This window comes from Zerene cesonia, chromosome 15 (assembly GCF_012273895.1).
Source record: "Zerene cesonia ecotype Mississippi chromosome 15, Zerene_cesonia_1.1, whole genome shotgun sequence".
Taxonomy (NCBI): Eukaryota; Metazoa; Arthropoda; class Insecta; order Lepidoptera; family Pieridae; genus Zerene; species Zerene cesonia.
The window spans coordinates 5687848-5715384 of NC_052116.1; the positions used below are offsets into that span (position 1 = coordinate 5687848).

The window sequence follows — 27537 nt, forward strand, 5'->3', positions numbered from 1 at the left end:
AATATTAGTTCTCGTATAAACTGATTAATGAAAAAGCTCACACAATAGGGAACACGATGTCGTTATACAACTTCTTTAAACATGTCATGAACAGGCCTCCAAGACTTTCCTTTTAAACTCAATCTTGCTCCGGATATAACCAATACGCTCCAATCAAGGGACAATAAACAAGGATTCTAATTACCTATACATTCCCGAGCGAAATCGATCACTCAAATCTTCGAGCGCGAAGCACTTTATTTACAACTTTTCACTTAACGATTTCATTTTAACAAACTCATTTTATCAATTGTCAAAGTTTAAAAACTTAATCCACTTAAGGACCCTTTTGGGGTGTTCGCAGTGCGCATGACTTTACCCTAGCGGGAAAACCAAGGACATTCGGTGTTTGGGCTCCGCGCGGGTAGCACGGCCCGACCCGCGTCCGCATTTAATGATGGAATACGGACGCGAGCGGTGACTTATAAACAAAAGTCAACTGTCAACAATTCGATTTGCAATTCGAAAATCGAATTCACGTATTACGGAAGATGCACAGAAACTGTATTGCCGTTTTAAACAATGGTTGATAAAGATAAAAACTTCATGGTGGTTAAAGTGTGACTGTATAAGATTAAACTAAGTTGTGGGTGAACGGAACGCTTATTATGTAAAATCGACGATTTGACAAATATGAAAATGAAGATACTTACTCTGTTTATGTTGTGTGGTAAGTGCACTGAGTTTTGTTAATTAATTAATTAAAACATTTTTTGTAACATTCGTATTATAATAACAAAATACGTCTTAAATTCGATTAATCAATTTAGAGGGTATAAGATATAGTCTGAATTGAATAGAGAAAACATTGCAATAGAACTTCATCGAAATTTTCTGGTCTAAAAAAAGACTTTGTTTTGAGGAAACCTCGTGTTTTAGATAATTAAATAATGAACCATAATGCTTTAATATCTACATTATCTTCTACACTTCGTACTGCGTAACATATTTCACCAACGTACCTAATCTTAGCACTTCTCAGATTTATAAATATTACTTAATTATCCTCAATTAATTATAATCCTTTATCATAATAGTACTTACTACAATCGATATAATATACTTTGTAACAATAGGCTTATTTAAGTGGGTATGCCTTTAAATCTTTATGAATACTTCAATTAATTTATTTTTGATCGTTAGTCTACTCATTTTACTAACTGTAATCTTTTGAATTCGTGCATTACATGATGTTGAACAGCCAAACTTTGTAATTCAAAAATTCATTTCATCTAGCGTACGTTCGTCTTTCCAAAAGGTATCCAATAAAAATGCTGTCCTCGTTTTAAAATAAAAAGCAATGTGAAAAATTAAATTTAAATTCATTTTATTACTTGCGCCACATGCGAATGAAAGTTTAACACGCTATTTACCGGTACGAAACGCCATTGGATATAAATTGAAACGTAGGGAGGTAGGTATCCTCATGAATCTTTTATATGTTAAAATGTAGATTGATTCAAATTCCGTGCGATATTTTAATCATTTATTCATTTTTTACTTCTATCGAATGTTTGTTATTTTCGCTGGTAACTCACTGTAAAAGTTTTAAATTTTTATGTCGGTGATAATGTACGTATTAAAAATTCACAGTTACATAATTTAAAAGATAAAGTAACACGAGTAACGAGATCAAAGTTCAAATTATAAATAGCCAAAAGACAAACACATCTATCAAGTATCAAGGTGCTCCGATTAAAAATTATATAAATTCATTAATGAAAAATTTATACGACTAACGATTACATTTGAATACCTTCAATTTGGAAAAAAATGGAACAAGCACTCTGAGCGGTATAATAAATTGACTATGTATCTTATGTATATTATGATGGTATCACTCTAGATTCTAAAATGGGAAAACCCCCAGTATTTTCTTGTGTTTGATTTTACGTGAGTATTATACATTTAGAAATTAAAAACTTTTTAACGGATTTTAAACGCGATTTATTCATTATATTATTACCCCGACGTTTCGAACACTTTACAGCGAGCGTAGTCACGCTTATATAATGAATAAATCGCGTTTAAAATCCGTTAAAAAGTTTTTAATTTCTAAAACCCCAGGGAGTTTAGACAAAAACAAAAAATACACCGTGTGGACGCTGCAGCATTAGACAATTTGTATGTTTGAAATCCATGAATTTCAGAACTTTTTAAACATTATAACCACATTATAACTGATAACATAGTGTATTTTATCGTACTTAACCATGAAAACCCGTGAAAAACGACTAGTCATAAAAAAGCGGTCAGAAAATTGTTCTTAGTACACTACAGTTTATTCTTTATATTTATTTTATATCCACAAAATACACAATATAATGGTGGACGAGCTATGTCATAATTAAGCAATAATTGCTAAATTGTTTTTGCTGCAGAATAATTATACAAAAGACAAAGTAGATAAATTTATTACACAATTTGCATTTCTTTGTAATTTACTAGAATTTAATACATATACTAAGTTCATATACAAAAAACCTCTCTTACTTTTATCTGCTTACTTTTATTTTTATTATGATGGTCCATTATGATCTTCTGTTTGATGTTCATATTGTATGATAGTAACAGGGCACACATCCAACCCCCTTTTTAAATTTTCGGGCGCCATTTTAATTATTTGTATAATCTATATCAGTAGAACAATTCCTATGTTAACAACCACAGCTCATATGTTAAAATACGTCTAGTGGATTGGGCTGTAGGGCGTTCTTAAGAAATTGACACATAGCGACGTAAATATTTATTTATATTTATTTTATACTACATACATTATGTGCTCGATAAAGAAAAACGTTACGCTCCTTCTGTAGCAGTCGGGTAGTAAACTAAAATATGAATTCGCGTTTTGATATGGGCCAGTCTCATTTTTTTATTCGGCAGATAGTCTTCTTGTAGTTATATTTCTTTAATATACACAGTCGTACAATGTGTGTGAGTGTGTGTGTATATTTGTCAAGCTATACATGTATATGTTTAAATGCAATCAATCCCTGTAGGCTTTGCTAAGGCTGTACAAATATCGGTTCCATACCCTCACAGGACAAGATAAATACCTTTCGAGACAGGTAACTGTTGATAGACAAATATATACGTAAAATGTTAAGCCTATAAACGTAGCGATGATTATAATTATTAATGTTGATTGATTTTCACATGCAAAATAGTAAAATAGGCTTGATTGAAATTTTGTGTATAAGTATAATTTATAATCTGGATTATCCATTGCATACATTTCTACTGGTTCTACCCAAAGTCGTAATAGCTAGTCCAGTTTTGAAATAAAATACATAAATATTTCTTAATCTCTGTTTTAATAAAGAACGGAATATAATATGCATTGTTAACAAGAAAATAGGTAAGGAATATAGTCTCGCGTTTACATTTTTAATACAGCGAGGAATGCAATTAAGTGCGCCCTAGTTTTATGGTGATAAAATTTATTGCAGTCACAGCGCATACATATTTTTCATTTCTCAAATAAAATTATTCTCATATAATTGAAACGGAATTTTTATGATTATATAACATTTATGAAAAAAGGGGTAAAAAGGTCAAATGCTATGTAAATACAGCGGCCCAGGAGATTTCATTAAAAATTTTGAACTCTTTGAAGCGGCTCCCTATTATTACCGCGTTGAGACTACCTCAAATAGGCTTTTAGGCTTCAGACAAGCTCCATTAACAGTGCATTTATATTTGCCTGCTAAAGTCGGTCGTCTCGTAACCTAAATCTCTAACCCGACTGTGTATCAGGACCCTGTGCCAAAGGTTAAGTTTACTCCACTCATAAAATATTTCACCATGAAAATATTAGATTAAGTGAAGGAAAATTTACTGCAGTGCAGTTAATATTTATCATGTCCTGTGTGGAAGAAGTTTTACAATGAAATGTGCTTTTCGTAACAAATATGCACATAAAATACACATTTATGTTCATGTTCTGTTTTAATGGAAGTGTTATATAGCTTGTTTACGATTTATACTTTTGTAATGAATAATAAATGATCATTATTATTAGGGCTTTTACAGATATGTGCTATTAGTTATGGGTAATGAGAGGTAATTGATTACATGATAATGAGGCTCAAGCTCAAGAATATAATGTACTATTTTTAATCGATATCATGAGATGAGAAACGATAGATGGAGCGAATAATTTGACATTTAATTGACGTTTCTATACCTTCTTCATTGTTGTTTTAGGATGTGTATATATGGCACATTTGGATATAAATCTTAGTTAAAAAGGCTGGATAGTCATAATCGTATTAATAGTTTTAATACGATTATGGAAAACACTTATTGGAAATTCCATGCGAATTATAAATTGAATAGAAGTTATAGCCCGCAACTTAAATAACCTAATACGTAACTTGGTCTTTAGAACTTGTCTAACTTTATAATAGAGAAAGTGATAACACCCTAACTTTAGCGTAAGCCACGGATATTTGACGTTGCAGGTTTTGACCCAAATTGATATTGCAATTTAAACTTATATTTTAAAGCCACTGTTAGAAACTTTTGTAAATTTCTGCAAAACAAACCTGAAATTAAATTTTAGTTAGCGCATTAAATAATCATCAGTTCCTTTTATTAAAACCACCAAATATTGAGTAGCAGTATCATAAAAATGTCAAGTCAAGACCTTTATTACCATTGGCTCAATCTGTGTGGAATAAGTAAAAAACCAAAAGAAATATAGCCTATCATTCTATATGTATAATTCTAGAAACAACATGCAACAATCTAACCAAATTAAAGTTTTACATTATCTATAGTTTGTTGTACAGATAGACTTGCCAGAACCTCATGTTTTCAGACTTGTAAAATACTTGCAATTCATGTTAATATATATCAATGAGATGCTCACGTGCGTCATTTATATAAATAACTACCCTTATTAATTTTTAAACAATTACCCACCTACATATTTATCCTATGAAATAGTTAAAAATATTGCATTGAGTATTCATATATGTGTTTACGTTTAAGATTCTGATACCAATACAAATAATATTGCTTAGTAATGGACCTTTTTACAGATGCCCCTCTGAAACTTGTCTGGGTCTCAGTTGTAAGACGAACAATTCCTGTCTAGAATCGTGATACGGTTGCAAAACGATTGGTCGTGAATAGGTTTTCGTTTAACGAAACAGTTTCACATTTAAGTAATAGTCTGATAATGTTATTTGCTATTTTCTAGAGCCTTATTTTTTCTTAGTATAAAGATACACTGCACCATCTATTAAAAATCTCACAGAACTTCCTAGCGACATTCCCGGAACGTGGAAAAAAATATAAAAAAATACTCATTGAAATAAAATATACTTACAGTTATTTAAATAATAATTATTCAGGCTGGAAACATTGATACTATAATAATTTGTCTTGCCAAATATCATATTGAATTTACTTCGTTAGTATTTCAATGTTCATACATAATTCGTCAATTGTAGGTGAAATTGTACAGTGCTTTTCTGTCTTCGCGACGCAAGTTGCCTGGCAGTCGGCCAGCGTTCGTATTTTTCATTTATTCTTTATGTATTCACAAACAATGTGCTTTGGGAAAAGTAACGGTTAAGAGAATCGGATTTACGTGCTCTAAACTCGGTTGAAACTATTTTTCTTTCATGTAACTTCCAGTCTACCTTCACATTTTTATCCTAACAATAAATCTACTTCGTAATATTGTATAAGTCATGGATGACTTTCAAATGGTTCCATTTTATAAATATCATAATAGATAAATATTGTCCTATTGCAATATAATAATTATATTATATTTGTAAATCTTATACTTCTACTTTGATTAAATACATATTTATAGTGAGATAATTACATTTCATATTTAGGGAAAAACGAAAATTAGATTATTGCCTTTCTAACTTATCTAATTTTGACCGTAGAGATTTATTCACAATTCCATCTAGTAAATGTAATTTACTGGTGTATATTTTCCTCAAAAATGAATTGTGATGGAAAATTGTCTATCCTACCTACCTGCGACAAGGGGAAGTTTGAAGTTATTATTTACTTTTCTCTTTCAAAAAGTAATCATGTCTTACGTTTGAAAATAATTTCCTGCTGAAATTATTCATTGAGTTGAAATTTACGAATGTAATTGGCTTTATTATCTGTATAACGCGTCTGAAATTAAACAAATCAAACAAACTAAATTTAGTTTGAAGCTGAGTAAATAAGCGCTACTAATAAAGGCTAACTGTTCGTTCTTGTAATGCTGACTCAACATTGAACTGCAAAAACAAGGGGACGGTGATTGTATTAATTAGTATTTACCGTGACTGATTGATCGTTAATGACAAGGAAAATAAATAATCGGATAGAGAGAGCCAAATACAACTTGACATTTCTCGATGTGAAAGAAAGAATAAGGGACACATTTATCGTTACCGATTTAAATAATAATTGAGACAAATAATAGGTAGGTAATACCAAACAAGTAATGTCAACATAACGAAGTAATATAAATTCATGATCATATTGTAACGTTTCGAGTGTCTGAAAAATAAAAAACTTTTCTAATCATTTAAATCAGGCGTTTAAACTATAATGACGATAAACAGTTTATGATTTTGGCGATTAAAGCGTAAATTTATATAGGGCCTTTATTCTTTAGAGGGTGCTTCACTCAGACACTTCGACAGCCCTTCTTGCCTGCTATCCCTCGTAGTGAAACATCCTTAACGAGACCGCGTCAGCAATTTGCTTCAAAACCTTATTTGGGATGCTGATATAAAGGTATTATAACGCGCCTTAAACGGTTCTTATGAGGTATTCTTAACATTAACAAAAAAATGATCGGATCTGTATAAAATTTTATGTATACGTAAATATATAGTCTGTATATGCTTATCCAGACTTTCGCGTTTATAATATTAGCAGGATCAGTATATAGGTTGATATCATTTTATTCTTATTATTATCTATAACTAATAGTATTGCAATAAAAGGCAGTCATTAAATCAGGTAGTCCTCCTGTATTGAATATTTCATGATCAATTTCGTTCCATACTAGTATATTAAAAGTATTAATATGCAGATTCCATAATGATTTCCTCTACTTTCGTTTACCTTTAAGTAGTTTAGTAGTTAGTACTTAACATTACAAATGTGGAGAAAAAACGCATAAAACAATTAAGTGTATATCTACCCTCCGAATCAAACAGCTGGGTAAAAAATGCAATGTTCTTTATATTCATTCACTCGAACATTTTACATTTTTTGTTAGCAATAGTTGATAGTATGCAAAATTATTATTCTATTGTAGATAAATTTTCTAAGTATTAAGCCATAAAAGTAACTTACCGAGCGTAAATTCGTCGAGTAAAATTGAAGCTAAATATATTCCAGTATGCTTTTGCAAGAGACAATAGTAGACGGCGAGACAATCGAGTTTGTTACAACAAAGGCGTCAAACGTTTTAAAATCCAAATACCGAAACGGTTGTCTACATTGTAACAAAACAAATGCAGTTTTATTTGTTACTGTCATTGACAAACCCGTCGATTGGCTTCGATTATAGGTTAAATTGTTAATTCCATTGAACCGTAAGGAATAGGAAACCACGGCTACGAGTTGGCAAGCGGCCAGTCGACGATTGTGTTTTACTGAGGCGATTATTTTCTCGGGTGCTCTGTTCTCAGAAGCGACTTACTCGAAAGAATTTTCACATGTAGCCAGCTGTAATGACGAACCTTCATTTTTAAGAGATGTGCTCGTAAAAAACAAATGAGAGTCTAGCAATTCTAATTTTAGTACTGATGAACTCGGTTTTAAGTATTTGGTAGTGTGTCAGGGATTTTTTTATTTTTCAGTGGCTGTTTATGAAATACTGTTAGAACTTATTAGAAACAAAATTAAATGTAAAATAAAAAAAAATAGTAGCATATATATTGGAATACTTTTTTTCCTAAACTTGTTTGTTAAAAAGGGTTCTTCTCGTAATAGATATAAGAGGCTTACAGCTATCGGTGTTCTTACAGATTGTTTACATTTAAAAGAAAACATTTGTTCCCTTTTAACAATGCAAACACCAATTCTACAAACAATTCGAAGTTCGTCCCTTTTCCTACTTTACATCAGGAGCTTACATATTTCCCGTCCTTAATCCCATGTTTTTGAATGGACAACATTATTTACAAAGTGTCATATGAATTTTCACATTTGAAGATTTTGTAATTGTAACAAATAATAAAAATAATTATTATAATGACGGTTAAGTCTGCTTTTAACAAAATCGTTCAACAATGACTCATCACTATTTGTGAAAATTATAACAAATATGTCTTTCTTAATTTAATTAAATATGTTTAAATTGAATTATCAGTCCTTGGATCTTTAAATTATGTCAGCAAAGCAAAAATTATAATTTTCTATACATTTTTGTTTAGAGTTTTAAGTACGAATGCTTTTATTTGAATTGAATTTTATTTCCATTTTCTACGCGAATACCTACAGAAGAATCGTATATAATACTAAGAGATAGTACCATGAGTAATTGTTACATTTTGGTACATTTTACATATACAATATAAAAGTAAATATAACAACAAAGCGTTAAGACAAAGTTGTCGCACCGCTGAACATTATGATATATCCCACGGGAGACGCAAATGTGAGTTCCATGTATAATTAATTTTAATCTATCCTTTAAGATAAGTCACATTACCACCTGACAGAATTACGAGGTGGTTCTGGACTGAGTAATCTGAGTTATAAAGCTACGATGACACTAACTCATACAATTTTCAACAAAACACGACAGTGGCATTAATTTTACAGTTTCATGTCCTAATTAACCCGTTTTACAATGTAGGGGTCATAACCCTCTGTAGTTCAACGTGCAGATAAAGGTGTATTTTAATCTGTACTATGAGATCTACTAATGCCACCTGATATAGGGATTGTTTGAAGAATTAATTGACTAAGAGAGAGGGATTTCTTCCATTGAATGACCTGTATAAATTTGGCATAATAGACGTAGGTTACCAATTTAATATTTTGTATGTATATAAATGTATCTACAAAAGTAAAATCTGTAATTTTTTATGTATTAATGTATTCAGAGGATCATTTTGTTTAGTTTTGCTTTCAGTTATACAGCTTTTTTCATTTATTTATGTAAACAATATTGTTTTGGCGTAAAAATCTATATTCGTCTCTATTAGAATTGAATATTGACTAATATTAGTACTGATTTCTTATGACTAAAATGGTCCAAGAAAACCGACACATAAACTATAGTTATAATTGAATAAAAAACTTCCAATTGAACAAAAAAGTTGTTTTTTTGTAATCATTAGCGTTTAGTGGTTCTATTTGTAAAACGCAAGTTATATAAAAAACACAAATATCTCCGTTTTAAAAGATTGTAAAGAATTAAAATTTTAAATAAAATTAAATGAAAATTACAAAAATTATTTTATTTGGTTTAAACCAAATTACATATTTTTCACGATCCAAGGTAGTTTTGAATATGATAAAGTTATACCGGTACTTTTACCAGTATTGCCACTTTATATAAAGATGAAAACTGACATAAATATTAAACGTTTTAAAAATAAAAATGTTATTATTATGTCATGGCAATAAATCTTACAGAATAATGTATTTCATTACAACATATATATTTTGCATCGTTGTCAAGGGATTTATGCGGGAACCAAATCGATACGATATCAAGTTAACTGAGTTATGAAAATGAATATTCTTTTTATGTAAAACATTGATATTTATTCATAATAGGAAAATAATTCCCACTGAAAGGATTCCAATATCATCACGGACTCATGATTAATTTTGTCGATACGTATTTTGAGAAAAGAGGATATTGGGTGAAATTTCTACAGAAAATCTGTTACTAACCAAAAGTAATATATTCTGAAATTATATTTATTGGAAATTATTGATATATTAAGTTTTATTACATACTTGTCTAAAAATTGTCTTAATGTTATAAAACGCAATCCTTTTGTAAACTTTTTTCTTTATTCATTTGTGATGTCTATTACAAATTTTAATTCGTTATTATATATTCTATAGTTTATTATTTTATTTTAAAATAGTCATATGTTTTTTAACTTCAAATAGATAAAATATTGGATCTCTCTAATGAGTTTAATCAGATGTAAAACCTTTGTATGAAAAATGTAAATTGCGGCAATTTTCTTGAATCCCCTACGCTCTTTATTGAAGTAATCCATGGGCTTTATAAAATATCCTATTTCAGATATTAACTAGTCTTAGTAGGCGGATCGCTAAAGCATTCTTGCGGGACATTCCGAGCTAGGAATTCGATTAGATAACACCTCTCATGCTATGAATTATTCGACCCTTTATTTGATCTAGATTCCTAAAACTAAAGGTCTGTAAAATGATCATTCCAGACTTTCGTTATGTTTTCAATTAAATAAATTCATTTTGTTTTTTGTTTTACAACCATAACTTTATTCTATTTTAATTAGACAATTTATGGGTCTACGAAATTACGCTACTAGCTACGAAGGCTTTCGATATACAAGCACAGTCATGTCTGAATTTTTAAAGGGCGTGGTGAATATCTTGCGGATGGCGTGACCCGAATAATGCAAGAGTGATATATTAAACTCCCATAAGTAATAGTAAAAAATTATAACAGTACAAGCCTTAAGCCAATGTTAATACAAGAGAATCGATTATAAAATTTTCATTTTGATACCACACGTACTTATGGTTTTAAAACACGCTAGCTACAATTATACTAATAGAGTAATGTTAGTACATTTTATTTCAATTACATTATAGTGGTTATAAATGTGTGTTTAGGCTTTATTAATATTGTTTTCTTCTGACAGATCTATTTTTATTTTCATAGAATATGAATCAGAAGACACTGCTTTCACAATTGTAATACAAAATAAATTTATTATGTACATAGGTATCCAATAAAGTATTTTACATAAACAAACTCGTGTCATGTTCCGAGAAAAATAGCACACTATATTATGCAAATGTTTTTGCACGAGGCTCTATGTAAACAAAATCGTAATTATGCGTCCGAAGCAATATGTTTCGGCATATCCTTGAGACTGGCTTAATAGGGCGAGTGAAACAGTGACGTGTAGCACTGAAGGCAGAGTTACTGGGAAAATTGGCCCGAAGCCAAGCGTAGCGACAATTACACTTTTTGCGTCAGATAACATTTTATAGACGGTCATATTATTATTAATGAGACGTCTTTAAATAATGAGGAGTCTATTTATAGCGGCGTTAAATTATTGTCGCAAAGAATTGTACAAAGGCACAATGCAAGACAATACGAGATTAATTTATTATACTGGAAGCGTGTTTTCACAACTATTTCTCATTTGACGGAAGTAAACACTGCTGAAATTGTTTGTTAATTTTTCTTTTATGTTGCTGGAATGGAGGCTTAAAGTTTATATGACAAATATAATCTTTTTCCGTATGAAGTTGAGGAGGTTGATAGTTTGTTTCAACCTCTTTCTTTAATACCCGTTATAATTTAAAATTATTTATATTTTATAACTATCCTATGATGTTTTCTATCTAAAACTACAGTTATCCATTAATAAACAATAACACAGCTACAAATATTAATTATTCGCATTGTATTTACGCATTACGCTAATATCGGATATTGTTAATGACTAATTAATTAGTAACTATATCTATAGCGAAAATACACGAAAGCGTGTGAAACCATAAAACGTAGTAAGTTATATTATAGTATCTGATATCGTAATTGGGTCACCACAAAAACGAATTAAGGTCGATTACACACTGCGCTATGTTAATCCCAATGGTATTACGATACACGTGACTGCAATGTCACAGTTTTGCTCTACAATATTAGCCACTTAACATTTCTACTAGTTAAGCAGTTTAAATTCACTTTATTCAGAACTACAGTGCTCCGTAAGTTGTTTTTGTGAGATATACCAGTTTTGGGAGCGTGGTGTATTTTTCGTATTTAAATTGTAAAGAAATAGTTTCAATGCATTAACATTAAATACGCACAAGGATTCTTTATTCAATTATAAGAGACACAATAAATTACACAAGCCATTGAAATTGTTTAGTATATTTATCAAACTTCGAACTAGTTATCTCTGGGCCACTGGTAAGACCTTCCGTACGTGAGACTTTTAAACTAATTATAATAAGGATGAGGATTATTATTACTTTGTTGCTTAAAATTTCTTAAATTATTTATCTGTGTTATATTTGTGTTTGTGTTTTATTATCAGTGAAAAATCACTCGTAAAATTCTCTTCACGTTAAAGAAGCACGTCAATTTAGCCAATTAATTGAAACTTCATGTTTGGACGTGGGTTTCGATTGTAAAAACAAAGCCGCATGTTGATTACTTTAGTTTTTATAGTACGAAATTTCCTAATTCGTATTCAGACTACAGACTACAGACTAGTTAATTCAGATTTAATATTTTCACAAATTTCATAGCCACGATAGGTTAAGCATTACGCTGTAAGAGATGATTTTCACTCTTAAATAACAGTTCTTTGTCGAAGTGTTCTTGACTGACGGGCTTGTAAGAAGTGAAAATATAACAAAAATAAAAAGTCTGTAAAAGCAACGGAAAGCTTTGTCACAGACAGATTCTTTGCTCAACGGCGGGATGCACTTCTTTAGGCATCGAATAAAATATATTTGTTTTTGTAGCATAAATACATATGGATGAATCCTCTTTTACAACAAGGAGGAAATATCCGTATACATTCATGCATCATATTTTTTATCTATAAAAATAAATAAGTAATTTAAGATAGAAATTAATATAAAAAAAACTTGAACATAAACGGGTGATTTGAGACAAAACAAAATATGTGACCATGCTTGTGTGTGTGCTTGAAAAGTGCATTTTGCCAATTTAAATAAATATCGTTATTTAAATTGGAAAAATGCACTTTTAATGGGCACGTTTTGTTTACGTTGACACTAATAGCTTGATTTTAATAATTTTAAAAATATATTTGTACTCAATAGTGCATTTCTTTTTTTAAATAGTACATATCAAATAGATTTAATAAATACATAGTATAATATTACTATTAAATCCAAGCACTGAAAGTATTTTAGCTGCTATCTTAACCATAAGACGATAAAAGGACGATAATAATATCGAATAAAGACGAATAATTAAATAATATCACTTTTAAAAACGTATCTTATTAATTGTCGCGATATTGTAAATGCAAATGGAATTCTGTGCTTTTTGATCCTAAAATAAAGGAACCTCTGTTTTACTAGAATCGACTCGAGGTATTGTAGAAAATATTGTCTAGCCACAGATTTAGGTCATGCTCACACCAGGGAGGTTATCACCTTCACAGAAGATTAACAATATTTTATTACTAAGAACAGGGACTAAAATGAATACGATACTACAAAATCGGTGCTTATTTTTTGTATGTATATCTTGCACGGCTTCATGCCTATTACAGCATTATACAAATTGAAACACATTTGATCAAGATTGGCAATGAGATAGGGTTGTCTATAAAATATTTGTAACATTATGACGAGAATCTGTTGGAAAATGTTTAGTTAAATGCTTATTGCTAAACTGATTCCTTAAAGAGGATGCGTTTTCTCATAAATCTTATTCTTCCACATGGTTTGGGTTAAGAATTAATGACAAAATCTTTGACGTAAACGAGTAGAGCTGAAAATAACAATTCAGTATAATATAGAATTAAGACGAAATGAACTATTTTCAGTATGCATCATATATGTATTAAAATAACATGTATGTATTAAAAGAAATATTTTTTATGTAAATGCATCCGCGATTGCTGTAAAGTGTAATAAAAAATTAAAGCATTTAAAAAGTATGTCATAATTATTTGCTTATAAATTTATAAAGCTAGTAGGGAACGTATCATGACGTAATTTTACTTACTACATGTAAATAAATTAAAGTAAGTTAATCTTCTTATCCAGGACAAAAACGAAGTCATTCTTACCTACTATATAATACAAAATCCTTCGACTAACTTTCAAATTACCATTCCTTAGTCGTTCGATTTCAATGTTATTGTAAGACGATCAAATTCTGAATATCTGGTAATGCATGTAAATGATCTTCTTTGCAAAGGAGGAGGTAAATCTGATAAAACTTCGACGAAATTATAATTATACGGGAATTTCTTTTACCAAAAGTAAATCCCTATCATTACTGATAAGAAAATAATTATTTTACTCTAATTGGACAGAGTTTTCCTTTTCAAATTTAAATACGAGTAATCTTTTTACTATTTCACTTGTATATATAGATTTTCATTTGATTTATTTCCTAACTTCGGTTATTTATATAAATACGTCCACCTTAACTGGGCCTCCTATGCTCGCTTACAACTTTAACTATAGCTTGTTAAAAATAATTTTATAAAAAGCCTTACGTCATACGTCACGAAAGAGCACCATATCTGACTGTGGAATATCAAAGCATATCCGCCAATCGGATTGCTGGATTATTGAACAACAGGAAAACAGGCAATGCTATTGGTGCTTACTGATCCGCTTACTGTCCGTAACATCTTCCTCTGAGAGAACGTAGCAACGTCTTCACGTATCTGTTTATTTTCCTTGTCATGTTTTTACGACATACAATAATTGCGAAATTGGTCACTATGTGAACGTTAATGCCCTTTGGGAGATTAAGCAAACGCTAACCACGTGGAGCGGTAAACACGCAATTCTGTTTGCTCGTTTCTAATAAATTATTTTCACCCTTGCTATAACCTGAATTACTTCTAGGAAAGACAGTTAAGTAATAACGTAATTTTTTATTAAAGTTGTCTTTGGACGCACCCCACTTTAGATGTTCTTTGTCGAATAAATTATTTTGTAACATTTTTTGATTTATCGAAGATGCATTAAATATAAATGATTAGACAGGAACATAAATTGCTACAAATAAAAATGTGGCAGTGTTCTTAAGCGTCATTATGAAAGCTGACTACGGAACTCATTAGTACCAATTAAGCTTGATTGAGTGTCAATCATGAAACCAATTTATCAGCTGTGACTAGATCAGATTAATAATTAATTTATCAATCATTCAACACTCGGCAAAATAGATTCAGTTGTAGATTAAGCCTTCCGCGGCTACCAAAAATGTGTTTTTGTTGACAAGCTTTTTTTAATACTAGACGCTCGACCCGACACCGCCCGGATATTGAGATTCCTATATTAGTCCCAAAGGAGCATTTAAACGGGACGAAAACAATCCTATTATATTATTATTATATATATTACCCATGTCAGCTCATACCCTGTAGTTTCAACGTGATTGACGAAAAGACATACAAACAAACAAACTTTCACATCTTTTTTATTAGTGTGATATAATTACTTTTAGCTATATAGACAAACTGTTGCCTAACGATCACAATACACATTTAGAAGGCAAAAAAAGAAACGGAAGTGTCTATCCGTTCACTAACTTATTTATAGAAGCTGCTTAGACGCTACCATAATTATTATTCAACCTTTATCCGGGGCAAATCGAGTAAATTTGTTTCGAAATTACTTTTATTAAAAGCATTTCTTTCCCTCCGTCGAACCGAAGTGCTAAAGTAGACTAAATGGACTGGAATTTCCGTTTGAAGAATAAATTATCTTGAAGTTAAAACGTAAACAAGTTTGAAAATATGGTTAAGCGTTATTTAAAAGATGTACGGACTGTTCGCAGATGCACAATTCTGGCAAATGGCGGATGCTAATTGTTTTGGTTTTTCTTGTTAATTTTTCGCTTAGTCCCCTTCTGAATATTGAATAGAATATGAATGAATGTTTATGAATTTAGCAATGTATTTTTAATTAAAATTATTGTATTTTAACGTACCTACATACGTCAGTTTGTTAATCGGTCATCGATTAGTTTATGTAAGAAATAAATACCCTTAGGTTTCTTTATGTTTCTTTTGAATAAATAGAATTTTTACCATACGAAATATTGTGCAACGCAATTAAATATTTGCAATTTAGCAGACTTTTAAACATAATGCGTCTACAAGGGATTGAATTGTTCAATAATATGAATGTTATATGCGTCATAACAATATCTCCTTTCAAATTCGTGTTCATTGTATGCTTATAACTTTAGTTACAACAATAGCGAGGTATTCTGTTGTAGTGTTCATTCATGCTAAAAACAGTCTTTTGTTATCTTCTATGCGACATTTATTAATTGAATTATTTTAAAGAGCTTTCAGCGAGCAAATTACGTTATAACCCATTATTTTCGTGCATAGTAATGTATATTGAATTCTAGTATAAAGAAATTCAGACACAGATCTTTAGTTTCATGTTTCAAGGGAAAAAATATGATCTAATAGTTTCTTTGATGATACATGATGAGGTTTGCCTGATGGTAAGCGATCACCACCGTCCATAAACATTCGCAAAGGTAGTACCTCTGCGAATGCGCTGCCAGCATTTATAGGGTAAGGGAAAAGGAAAGGATAAACGACTGGAAAGAAGGAATGGACTAGGACGGGTGAAGAAAAGGTAACGGGCCTCCGGCTCCCCCACTCACCGTACGAAACACAGTGGCATGCCACTATTTCACGCCGGTTTTCCGTGAGGGTGTGGTACTTCCCCGGTGCGATTCCCAATTCGTGCCGAAGCGTGCTCGACTCCCACATACAAAACTTGCTGAAATAAGCCTTTAATAAATATTTATAAACCTTACATAACACTTCTAACTTTTTCAAAATATTTTCTATCTATCACATTAAGTTAGGCCTCCATAAAAGAAAACGCACAGTTGGGAATAAACGTTAATTTAATTATATTTAATGTTCCCTTAAGTGAGAAGTAAGGTGATAGTCGCCGTTAAGTGAACCTTTTACCGAAATTCGGGATTTCGTTAAGAACACAAAACCTTTGTCCAACTTCCCTATTTTATTATGTACCTGCTTAATGCCTCCGAAAGTTTAACATGCCTTTACGTTTAGGTTACCCACGCTGATTTAAACATGATTTTAATTGGTTAATTCCCTACATCACGTTATTTAAAGTAAGTGAATTCCCTTTTCCCCTACTGGGGTATGGGGCTGATGATACACATCTGTTTCACTGATCGATTTCCTTTATGGACAAGTAGGTGATCAGCGTACCCATTCAAAACCAAGACATTTTTTTGTGCGTCCCCACCTGGAATTGAAGCGAGGGCCCCTCAGTTCTAGGTTCACGCGTTAACCACTATACCAAGGAGGCGGTCGTCACTTAATTTAAATACAACATATTTAAATAACATTGCATAAAATTTGAAAAGCTGTAAAACCGTTTTTCATTGGTTCTTTATCGACTTAATCAATATTCATTTAAGGAGGTCAATATTTAGTGTATACAAATTTGAAAAGTATAATATTTGACTGTTAATAAACAGTCTGTTTTTTTTCAATTTTTTTATTAACATCATCTTTGATGTTGTTAGAATGAGAATTTAAATATCAAAATCAAGGAACTCAAAGTAATCTTTGTGATAACAAAGTAAGCTTTAATTTGTATAATATAAATTAATCGCGTTTTAAAAGTATTTTGAACATAACAACATTTTGTAATGCTTTACATAGTGTAAAATATAAAATTCGGCAACTGTTTTAGATTAAAACTAGCCTCATTCAAACATACAAGTAGCACCCTAAGCTTAATTTTAAAGGGTACTAGTTAGGCACGATATTTATCGATGCCACCCCCAAGCTTGCGGCAACCCTCTTTGATTATGAGGATATAGGACATGAATCTTCGTGACTCATTTTACAAACTATACATTAACTTGTATTTTATTTAGGCTTGTTTGTACGGAAAATTGTTGTTTAGTAATGTTATAGTATTATGTTAATGACGGTTTAAAAATACTTATTAAATCTTATATATATAAAATTCTCGTGTCACAGTTTTCGTTGCCATACTCCTCCGAAACGGCTTGACCGATTCCTCTGAAATTTGGTAAGCATATTGGGTAGGTCTGAGAATCGGCCAACATCTATTTTTTATCCCGATATTCCTACGGGATACGGACTTACGCGGGTGAAACCGCGGGGCGCAGCTAGTTATATTATAGAAATACAGATATAGAATTTAATTTATGCATTACAGCAATTTTCTTACAGTTTCACCAAACGGAAATATTATTTTTAAATCTATACTAAAATTTTATATTATTATATATATAGTATTCAATACAAGTGTAATTGTATATAATTGTATTCATAATAAATTTACGTTTTGTGTTATATAAATATATAAGAGACATCTGTAAGAATTAAGACAACAGAAACTGTGAATTAATTTATTCTTGTACATTATTTTAAATTAAAAAACAAAGCAGCATTTTTGTTTTTTGATAAGTATCCAGAATCATTTCAAAAACATTTTTCTAAACAATGTCATTCTTAAGTTATTTGCCTTTGTATTAATACACAATGAGATAGGGGTAAAGCAACAGACATTATAGATTCATAATAATCTATAAATAATAAGCAATATATTTTTGCTATGAATAATATTCATTACCGCGATATTATTCAGTTCGAATTAGGTGTGTTTCATCCAAGCAGAATATATGTTTATTGTCCTCATTCCATTGTGCACTTATTTTCTTTCCAGCTGTTTGATAATTATTTTAGAGTTATTTATTTCACTGCAACAATACAATATTCCATAAAGACTTTGATAAGTTTGTTCTAATTATTTAATCCAATTAAAAATTTAATAAAATTAGCCTATATATATAATGCATACATATAATATTTACGGTAAAGGAATTCTCCACAATATTTAACATATTATAGTTTTATCTAATAATACAAATTTCCGTTTTCTTTTTCTTTCTTTTCCATTTAATGAAAATATGTATTTTTTATACTTAAAACATGTATTCTTTTAATTTGTTAAGAATTTTTTACCTTCCTGTAAGTCTACTTAAATCATCATTAAATAAAAAAATTCATGCATTAAAATAAGTCAAATGCCTAAATCTGAGTTAATCCTTGCTACATAAAATTTTTAACAACATCATGTAAAATATTTGACGAGTTTTATTTTTAATTGCCAATATAACATACAAACGTGATTTTTCATACAACAAAACCTGACGCTAGTTCACAAAGGTTAATTAACTCTCGACCCTTTTCGGTGGATCAACCTAGATATTATAATCCCAAATGTTATTGTTTCATTTGTTCAAAATTTAGACAACTCCAATGAAATGAATGCTCCCTTCGTCTATCCATAGACCAAGTATAGACTCTTTCTAGAAACAATAATACTAGACGTTTCTTTGAAGTATCTAATCTGCTATTTGTAGGTATTTCGAAACCTCAATCTTGATACCTAATCAAAATCCACAATATTTTCACTATCATTTCTTAAATTATATTAATCAAATAAAATGTTGAAATAACAGGAGTTATTTTTTTTTTCAATGTCGATTTCTTTACTATTTATATGCATAACTGTTGAATAGCTATATGAATAAAGTTCTCATAAAATACCTCAGATCAAAGAATATGAAAGTCATTGACTTTAGACTGTTTGAAAGGAATTAATTTACTCAAGTTTACCTCAAAGTACCTAGTAAACGTCTATTCATATGGATAAATTATTCTTAACATTTTCAAGTTTCAAAATATAGTATTTTGAGGCATCCCATTAACAAACGGTTCCAAAAGAAGATCACGATTCTATGGTTCAATTTATCGCCGTAAAATTGTAAACACATACACATGTAAACAGTTTACTTGTATTACACACACATACACACACACGCATAGAAAAATTAAAGTAAATATAGACAACTTTCCTATATATAAGTGTGTGAAAACCTATTAATAATGATTTTTTATAATAATGTTAGGTGATACATTTAAAACATACCATTGAATAACTGAACATTATAAGCCAAATCAGTTCTTTGAAGCGAAGGGATACGTCATCATATTATTAAATATAAATTGTTAAAATACGAGTAAATAAAATCGTAAACATTTATCGTCGTACGAAACACGTCACACGAAATTGCAGTAATTCACTTATTCTTGTATAAAATGGAAAAATATCCTACAACAACCTTTTAAAGTGATTATTATTTTTAATTAATTCCATAAACGTGTTTTTAAAAAGTTCAGAGCTTCCATGTTCATCTATTCATTTTAAACTTTTATAGACCGTTCGAATTGCGTTTAAAAATATTTCACCACCAGCATTTTTAAATTCATTCAACATTTGCGGTCATTGCTTCTCTATGGTGCAGTTTCGGGGCAAACTACATCTACTACGTCGTATAAGTAAATGAATGTATAAATATTTACCTACATTCTGGTAACAAATATCGTAGGTCACTATCCCACATTAGGTTGAGATATTGCGAGTCATTTTCTTACATTACCGTCTCCCATTTCTTGCGACGCTATTATCTTGTCACAGTCCAATATCGCCTACACTCAAATTACATACTTAGAAACGGACAATGTCCTTCGTGGTTATACTCCACTCCATTTGCTTATTCAACTAACTCAATCTAGCGCATCCGAATATGAACAGATAATCCGTAACAATAATATGTTCGCTGTTTAGTTCCTATACTGTTTTGAAATTACTTCCAAATGATAAGAGTTATCATAAGTGACTGGTAAGTTTTTGGTTTTGTGGCGATTTTTCTAAAACCAAAATTTCTGAATTCAATATGTACAGGAGGATTTGTACAGTATAATTATATTAATATGGTTTTATTATGATTCCATTTTTTATCATTGATGTGAACTTTTAATTAATTATTTTTTTATCCCAATGACGAAAATATAAAAGTATATCAACAATTGAAGTATATATACTCACAAGCTGAAGGTTTGATTATATTATTTCTTTCCCTATCATGTAAATATATTATTTTTGTACGTACGTACCTACCAATTATCATATGTAACTTACGAATAACCTCTATGTAGTTGTTTATTTTCTATCCATCCAAGTGTACCAAAATCATTAGAAATGCTTAATGACTAAACACATTTGTATGTTTAACTCATTAAGGCAGATCGGTGTTGGAAGGAAATTAAAACTGAATGAATCACAAGTATATAAGATGGTCACAGTATAATAACGAATGAGTAGTTTAGGCAAATTACTCATGTTTGCACAGACCGAGCCCCTGCGACCTCTACAAATATTGACTAACTTCCTTTATTATGTGTATTCAGAACATGATTTGTGAGTTTGAGGACAGATGATTAACGATATAAAGTTATTTAATAAATTAATTTTATCATGAAAAATGTATTAAAAAATATGTATTTGGTTGTACGTTTCATTCTAATTCAAATTATATTTCAATTTGAACCATTCGATCCGTAATTCTTTTTTTTTTTGAGTTGGAATTCTTACGGTTCCGATATCACTACATAGTATAAAACAAAGTCGCATTCTATGTCCTTATATCCTTATGTATACCTAAATCTTTTTAATTACGCAACGGATTTGGACGGGGTTTTTTTTTAAATAGAGTGATTCAAGAGGAAGGTTTATATGTACAATAATAACTATTAAACTACTCCGAATTTAGCGCTTGCGAAACCGCGGGCAAAAGCTAGTACAATACGAACTAATAAATATAATATGTTCTTACAATTGGCCAATATTATTATAACTATATAACTTCATATGTATGAAACGTGTTATGTATTGTTGTTGTATGTTTTATGTATCTGCTGCTTATAAAGTTTATACATTGTCTATTAAGGTGATTTCCAAATAATGCATAGATGAGCAGCAAAAGTATACACAAGTATAAATACTTCGCATTTATAATTTTTCTGGTATTTACGCAATAACAATTACGAAATAGACTTCATTACTCATATTAAGCATTTAATTTACCAAGCAACATAAGCAAAAGTAACAGAAGCAATAACAAACAAAAATAAGATAATTTAAACTTATTTATTCAAAAAATACGGCTTAAATTCAAATGGTGAAAATTAATTTCGTAAAAGGAATATCAAACTTATAAAGTTGATTTGCTTTTTTCCGTCCCCGCTGTCTTCGCTTATTGCTTTTCAAGAAATTCATTACTCGCTATGTCGTACTTTCCTACAAGTGACATAAATGTTTCAGATCCATGTTTAATTATACAGAAACATTGTACATCGTAAATGTTAACATTCTTTGTTTTATTGATAACATAAAATCTGCTGTGACTACTCTCTCCTATAATTATGAGAATGCATGTAAATAGATTGTAAAACACTATGATGTATGTACGACCGTCTCCTTGGTACAGTGGATAACGCGTGCGCGTAGAACTGAGGGTTCGTGAGTTCAATTCCCGGTGGGAAGGCACAAATAAAACTCGGTCTGGCAGGACACTGAAGGCAGTACTTGTCCGTAAAGAAAATCGATAAGTGTAAATATATGTATATCATTTGCCCCATACCCCACTAGGAATTATAGGAGCTCACTTTAGAGTAAGTACAGAACACTACAATGGTGAAATGATACATTTACCTTCGTTATAACTCTTCCAGTCGTAGAATAATACTTAAAATGAATTCTATTATATTTTATAATGTCAAGTCGAAGTTGGTGCGTGATATTAAATGTTTTTCTTATTTTCTACACCAGCGCGGACGTTAACTTGACGTTGTAAAATATTATAGATGTTTTTAAACGTCAAGTCAAATTGTCTTTTATTTTTTGCTTATAGGGGGGGAGAATATCGGTAATACTTTAAATAGAAAAGTATTTCTTTTAAATATAGAAATATTTTATTACTACCTTGTTCATTTTATAATAAGATAAATAATTTTTTGTTTCGTTGTATGTACGTTGAAATCTAATTTCACCACTTCATTTGTAAGTTTCGATATATTTAGGTATGTATATATATATGTCAATTTTTTATCCCTTATTTGTTACAAGAAAAGCTGCCAGTAATTTAAGTACATACAAGATGGTATCGGAAGTATGTGATATTCTATATTAATTGTGTAATCTTCTACTGATTACGAGTCCAATTTCGGCACTCAATTTTTTCATTAGTTATTTAAGAGTAAAAATAGTATCAATTTTAAATAGAAATTTGTGATTGAAACTCTAATATAAATTAAATAAGGCTAACCATCGATACCTCACAAGTAGAGGTAGGTCGAGATATGTATATTGTTTCATCCCCGCTTTAATGTTCGGGACGGTACAAGATTAATTTAAGTGCTAACGTAAAATAAAATTACTTATCCAATGTACAACAAATCATGTCTGAAAGTTCAGATATCACCAAAGCCAGAGTGGAACGAACAAAGAAATTATAAACAATTGAACAAATTTGAGAATCTTCTAGAGCATGAGCGTAGAGTATGTTATGAACGTTGAAAAAGTCTACCGTGTAACAAAATAATTAAGTATATTAGAACAGCTGTTTTTAATTTGCAATAAAATATTTACAATAGCTTGAAATAAAATACTTTCTTTGAGTATCTCCATTTTTCTCCTGGGCTCTGCATTACTCGTCCAATATTCAAAGAGTTTTACTTCAATCTACGTTTAATTCCTCTCCAATTTGAAGTCTACAATCCATTTGTAGAGGTGTAAGATGTGTAATCGACCTTACGCCTCTCCAAACATTCATGGGCGGTGATAGCGCTTACCATCACGCGACCCACCAGCTCCATTGCCGATGATGACATAAAAAAAAACATTTTCTAATTATAGATTAAAATAAATAAGGGGGTGTCCATAAAATACGTGAGACATCCTTCAGGTTTTTTTGACCCCACTATGTAAAGTACATATTAAAAAACTAACTATTTATCAAAATGACGAGCTTTACTTAAAATATGGTTATTTTAAGTAATGCTCCTCATAAAACCATCAACACAATATGTAAAAAACATTTGTAAAATTAAATAAACATTGCCTTTGTTATATGAGTTTGGTTATTTTATTAAATCATTAACACCGCTACGGGATCACGGCGCATAATTAGGTAAATTGTGTACGCAATTTAAATTATAATTTTACTTCTGTATTATTTTAGGACTGCGTATGTAATTACTAATTGCCTATTATTGTAGGGAAAAGGTTTGTTAAAGCATATACTTGAAGAAATTATTTAATTGGGCATTGATTTCGGACAACTTATTATTATTATTACGAAAGATCGTACCGGCTTTTAATTGATTTCAAACAAAAATTACTGCTATGGGTTCAGTTTATAAATAAAATCGTAGTAACCAGTTCATATTTGTAAATTATCCTGTATTTATATCGTATATTATAATTATAATATAATTTTAACCTAATTGTGTATGTTTAATAATGTAATTTCCCGTTATTACAGTTACAGTGAACCGGATATTTAATATGATATTCAACGAATAAGTTTAAAGCAAGTATATGACAACAGACCGGCCATCACACAGAAAAAAGAGTTTTAAATTCGAAAGAAAAATATTACGAATTATGTACTACATGTGTATTTTTAACGCACATAAAAAGTTAATAGACATAATATTTAAATGTAATTAAAAACAAATTCAAAATCACATTTTTTATTTATTTAGCAAGACTTGTTTTGAGGTTCCTATTGAATCGACAAAATACATAAAGAAATTATTGACTACTGGTTCGGAAAGCAACTTCTACGAAGAAGTATCAATACGCAGTTATCTACATAATATTGATATCTATACATATATATTATTGAAAGGATATTTTATGAGTTTTCATTTAGCATTTATTCTTACTATGAGCTCTTATCGGGGTCTGTGCAGTAAACAGTCGTGCAGTTCACTAATCCACTGAAGGTATGCAATGTTTCATCTATTATCATTAACCTATTCATGGCTAAGCGCTCTCCTAGGATGGCCCCAACGTATTGGGTTAGGTTAATCTCTACATTCGAACAATGGATACACAGGATGCGAAATGTTAATGTATAGGCGATATTTGTATAGCTGATTTTGCTTTCTTGTGATAAATACATGTTACAGTATACATTTTTACGCTCTGTTTATTTTGTCGTAACGATTTTTGTATGCATTTTAATAAATTTTGAATAACTATGTGAATCATTAAGTCAATTATTAAAAATATTGCTAAACTCATTGATATATGGATGGATGGATGTATTATTTCCATTTCAATGTTTTCCATTGCAATCTATAAAAAATATAGAACTCTCAGGGGTCAATATAATTAAGTTATGAAACTAATGTTTCTAGGATCTACTACTTGAATATAATAACGAATTTGAAATATTTGTAACCAAATGAACCGCGGGAACAAAAATATTTATTGCTCAGTATTTGGGAGATTTATAACAATGGAATTGAATTAATGCTCCAGTTATAATGTTATTGCGTTAAATGAAACAGTATTTATATTTAAGCATCCCGATATTAAAATATGCTTAAGATTTTCCGCGATCTCCTTTTGTTCCATTCATTAACTATTTGCATTTGTGTTTTGCGTATTTTCTTCGGTATTACGTTACTTTAAAACTTTTCTCTTTTAGACATTTATGGTTATTGTATTTGTTACTAATTTAGATATTTTAATTTTTGTTATTAGATAGCACAAGGTTGTCATTTTTTTCACCCTCTCTCTCAATTTTCACCGGTCCCTTTAATTAGGAATCATGTAGAGGCCTCAAGGTTCTCATTTATTGGGGGCCATATAAGAATAATAGATGCACCTATTAAAAATGATTGCACATTGCTTTAAAAGAATCTATATAGTTTATATCCATATAGAATCAGAGTTTAATTATTTATCAATCATAGTAAACACGTCATATTGAAAATCGAAAAATCAGAACGGGTTATGGCTTTTTATCTCTGCCACAAAGCGTCGTGGTACATGTGCTATTCGACCACGCCAGACCGAGCTAATTATTGCTGACTGATTTCGGTCTTCGAATATAATATGTCGGTGAAAAAAACGTGAAATTAAAACAAAATAAAAACTGATATCCACATGAGTATCGTGAGCAATAAAACAATATATTCTACACAAAATTATTAAGAAAAATAAAATTAAGTATTGTAAGAAACACGCATACATGTATTTAAAACTTAAATATTTACATTTGTATCGCCTCGGGGAAAAGGATTACTGACTCAGTATAAATATTTCATGGAGACTGTAATGCCGCTATTCTGTTGGTATAAAGATGGAAAATGGGTTATCTTTTTTCAGCCAACTTCCATGAAGGAAGAAAATTTGACGTGTTTTTTTTTTAGGTACCTATTGTGTTGGATATTTTCAACGTGTATTTCTATTTAAATGTACACGTATGACTGCCAACATAATATCATAATTCCTCGGAATATATTTTAGGTTCATTATTTTAACTGCCTACGATTTAACTAATTCACACATCCCTCGTTTTCAGATATGATTTTCTTGAACATCACGTAATAGCAAAATCACAACTAACTCAATTTTATTTATTCATTAAATTACATTAGATAGTTTTCTGCATAATTAGTTGATACCAATACTTAATTATCATTAAATTATACTATATTGACTAGCGCATAAAATAGTAATCATGTGTGTGTGTGTGTGTGTGTCAGACACATTAATGCAATACATGTTTACGATATAAACACAAGTTAGGTTGGCACTCGTGAATTGGAAGAACTACTAACTTCAGCGAAGTTAAGATTTGTCCCCGCATCACCCTGGGAGAAAGAACTATTTCCTAATGGTTGTACATTCTAATTTGTGTCTATTTTATCCTATTCCATAAGCACAATTTACAGGGCCTATTATCCGCTATATTATATATTTATTGATGTACTAAGTTAATAATAAAATAAAACAATTCAATGTAATTTAAAAGCATCTTCAGATAAGTACGAAATCATAATGAATCAAAACGAAAATCATAAAGAAAAATATATCTTCCAAAGAAATTACATTTATTATTACTTCTAAATATCCTATTGCTAAAAAAGTAAGAAGATGCCCTAAAAGCACACCAGTATTATACCAGTATAAGCCTATTTTAAACAATACAATTTTAATTTCAGCAATAGCATCAGCGCACAAGATCACTCAGCTGAAGGTTCCCTTGTACGCCGACCCGCGGCGAGCCGCAGAACTCAGCTGTCACTTCCAAATGGATGATCAGAAGTTACACTCTGTCAAATGGTACCGAGACATGCACGAGATATTCAGATATAATCCTTCACAAAAGGCACGTATTTTTATTGTATTTAGTTATTCTAATTAGTATCTACGCATTTAGAGTTGTTTTATCCATTTAGCAGGATAGCACAAAGATCGTCTCGATAGGAAAGTCATAAAACAATTAACTAATAACAATTCCAATGATATTGTAACAACGCATTCGTAAATGTTTTTTGCAAATTGAAAGTTATTAGCTTGTGAAGTCGTATGTGTATAAGGGTACTGATCTGAGACTGAATACGGTCAAAA

The 27537-nt window shown here is 30.4% G+C and overlaps 1 protein-coding gene across 1 annotated transcript in view; it reads left to right on the forward strand.

Annotated features, from left to right (window-relative positions):
* The first annotated feature begins 394 nt into the window (after positions 1–394).
* LOC119832339 overlaps positions 395–27537 on the forward strand; it is a 37297-nt gene continuing 10154 nt past the window's right edge. Inside the window, exons 1-2 of the mRNA XM_038356003.1 lie at positions 395–709; positions 27129–27295. Coding sequence (XP_038211931.1) covers positions 673–709; positions 27129–27295 — 204 coding nt within the window. The 5' untranslated portion in view covers positions 395–672. The remainder of the gene's footprint in view (positions 710–27128; positions 27296–27537) is intronic.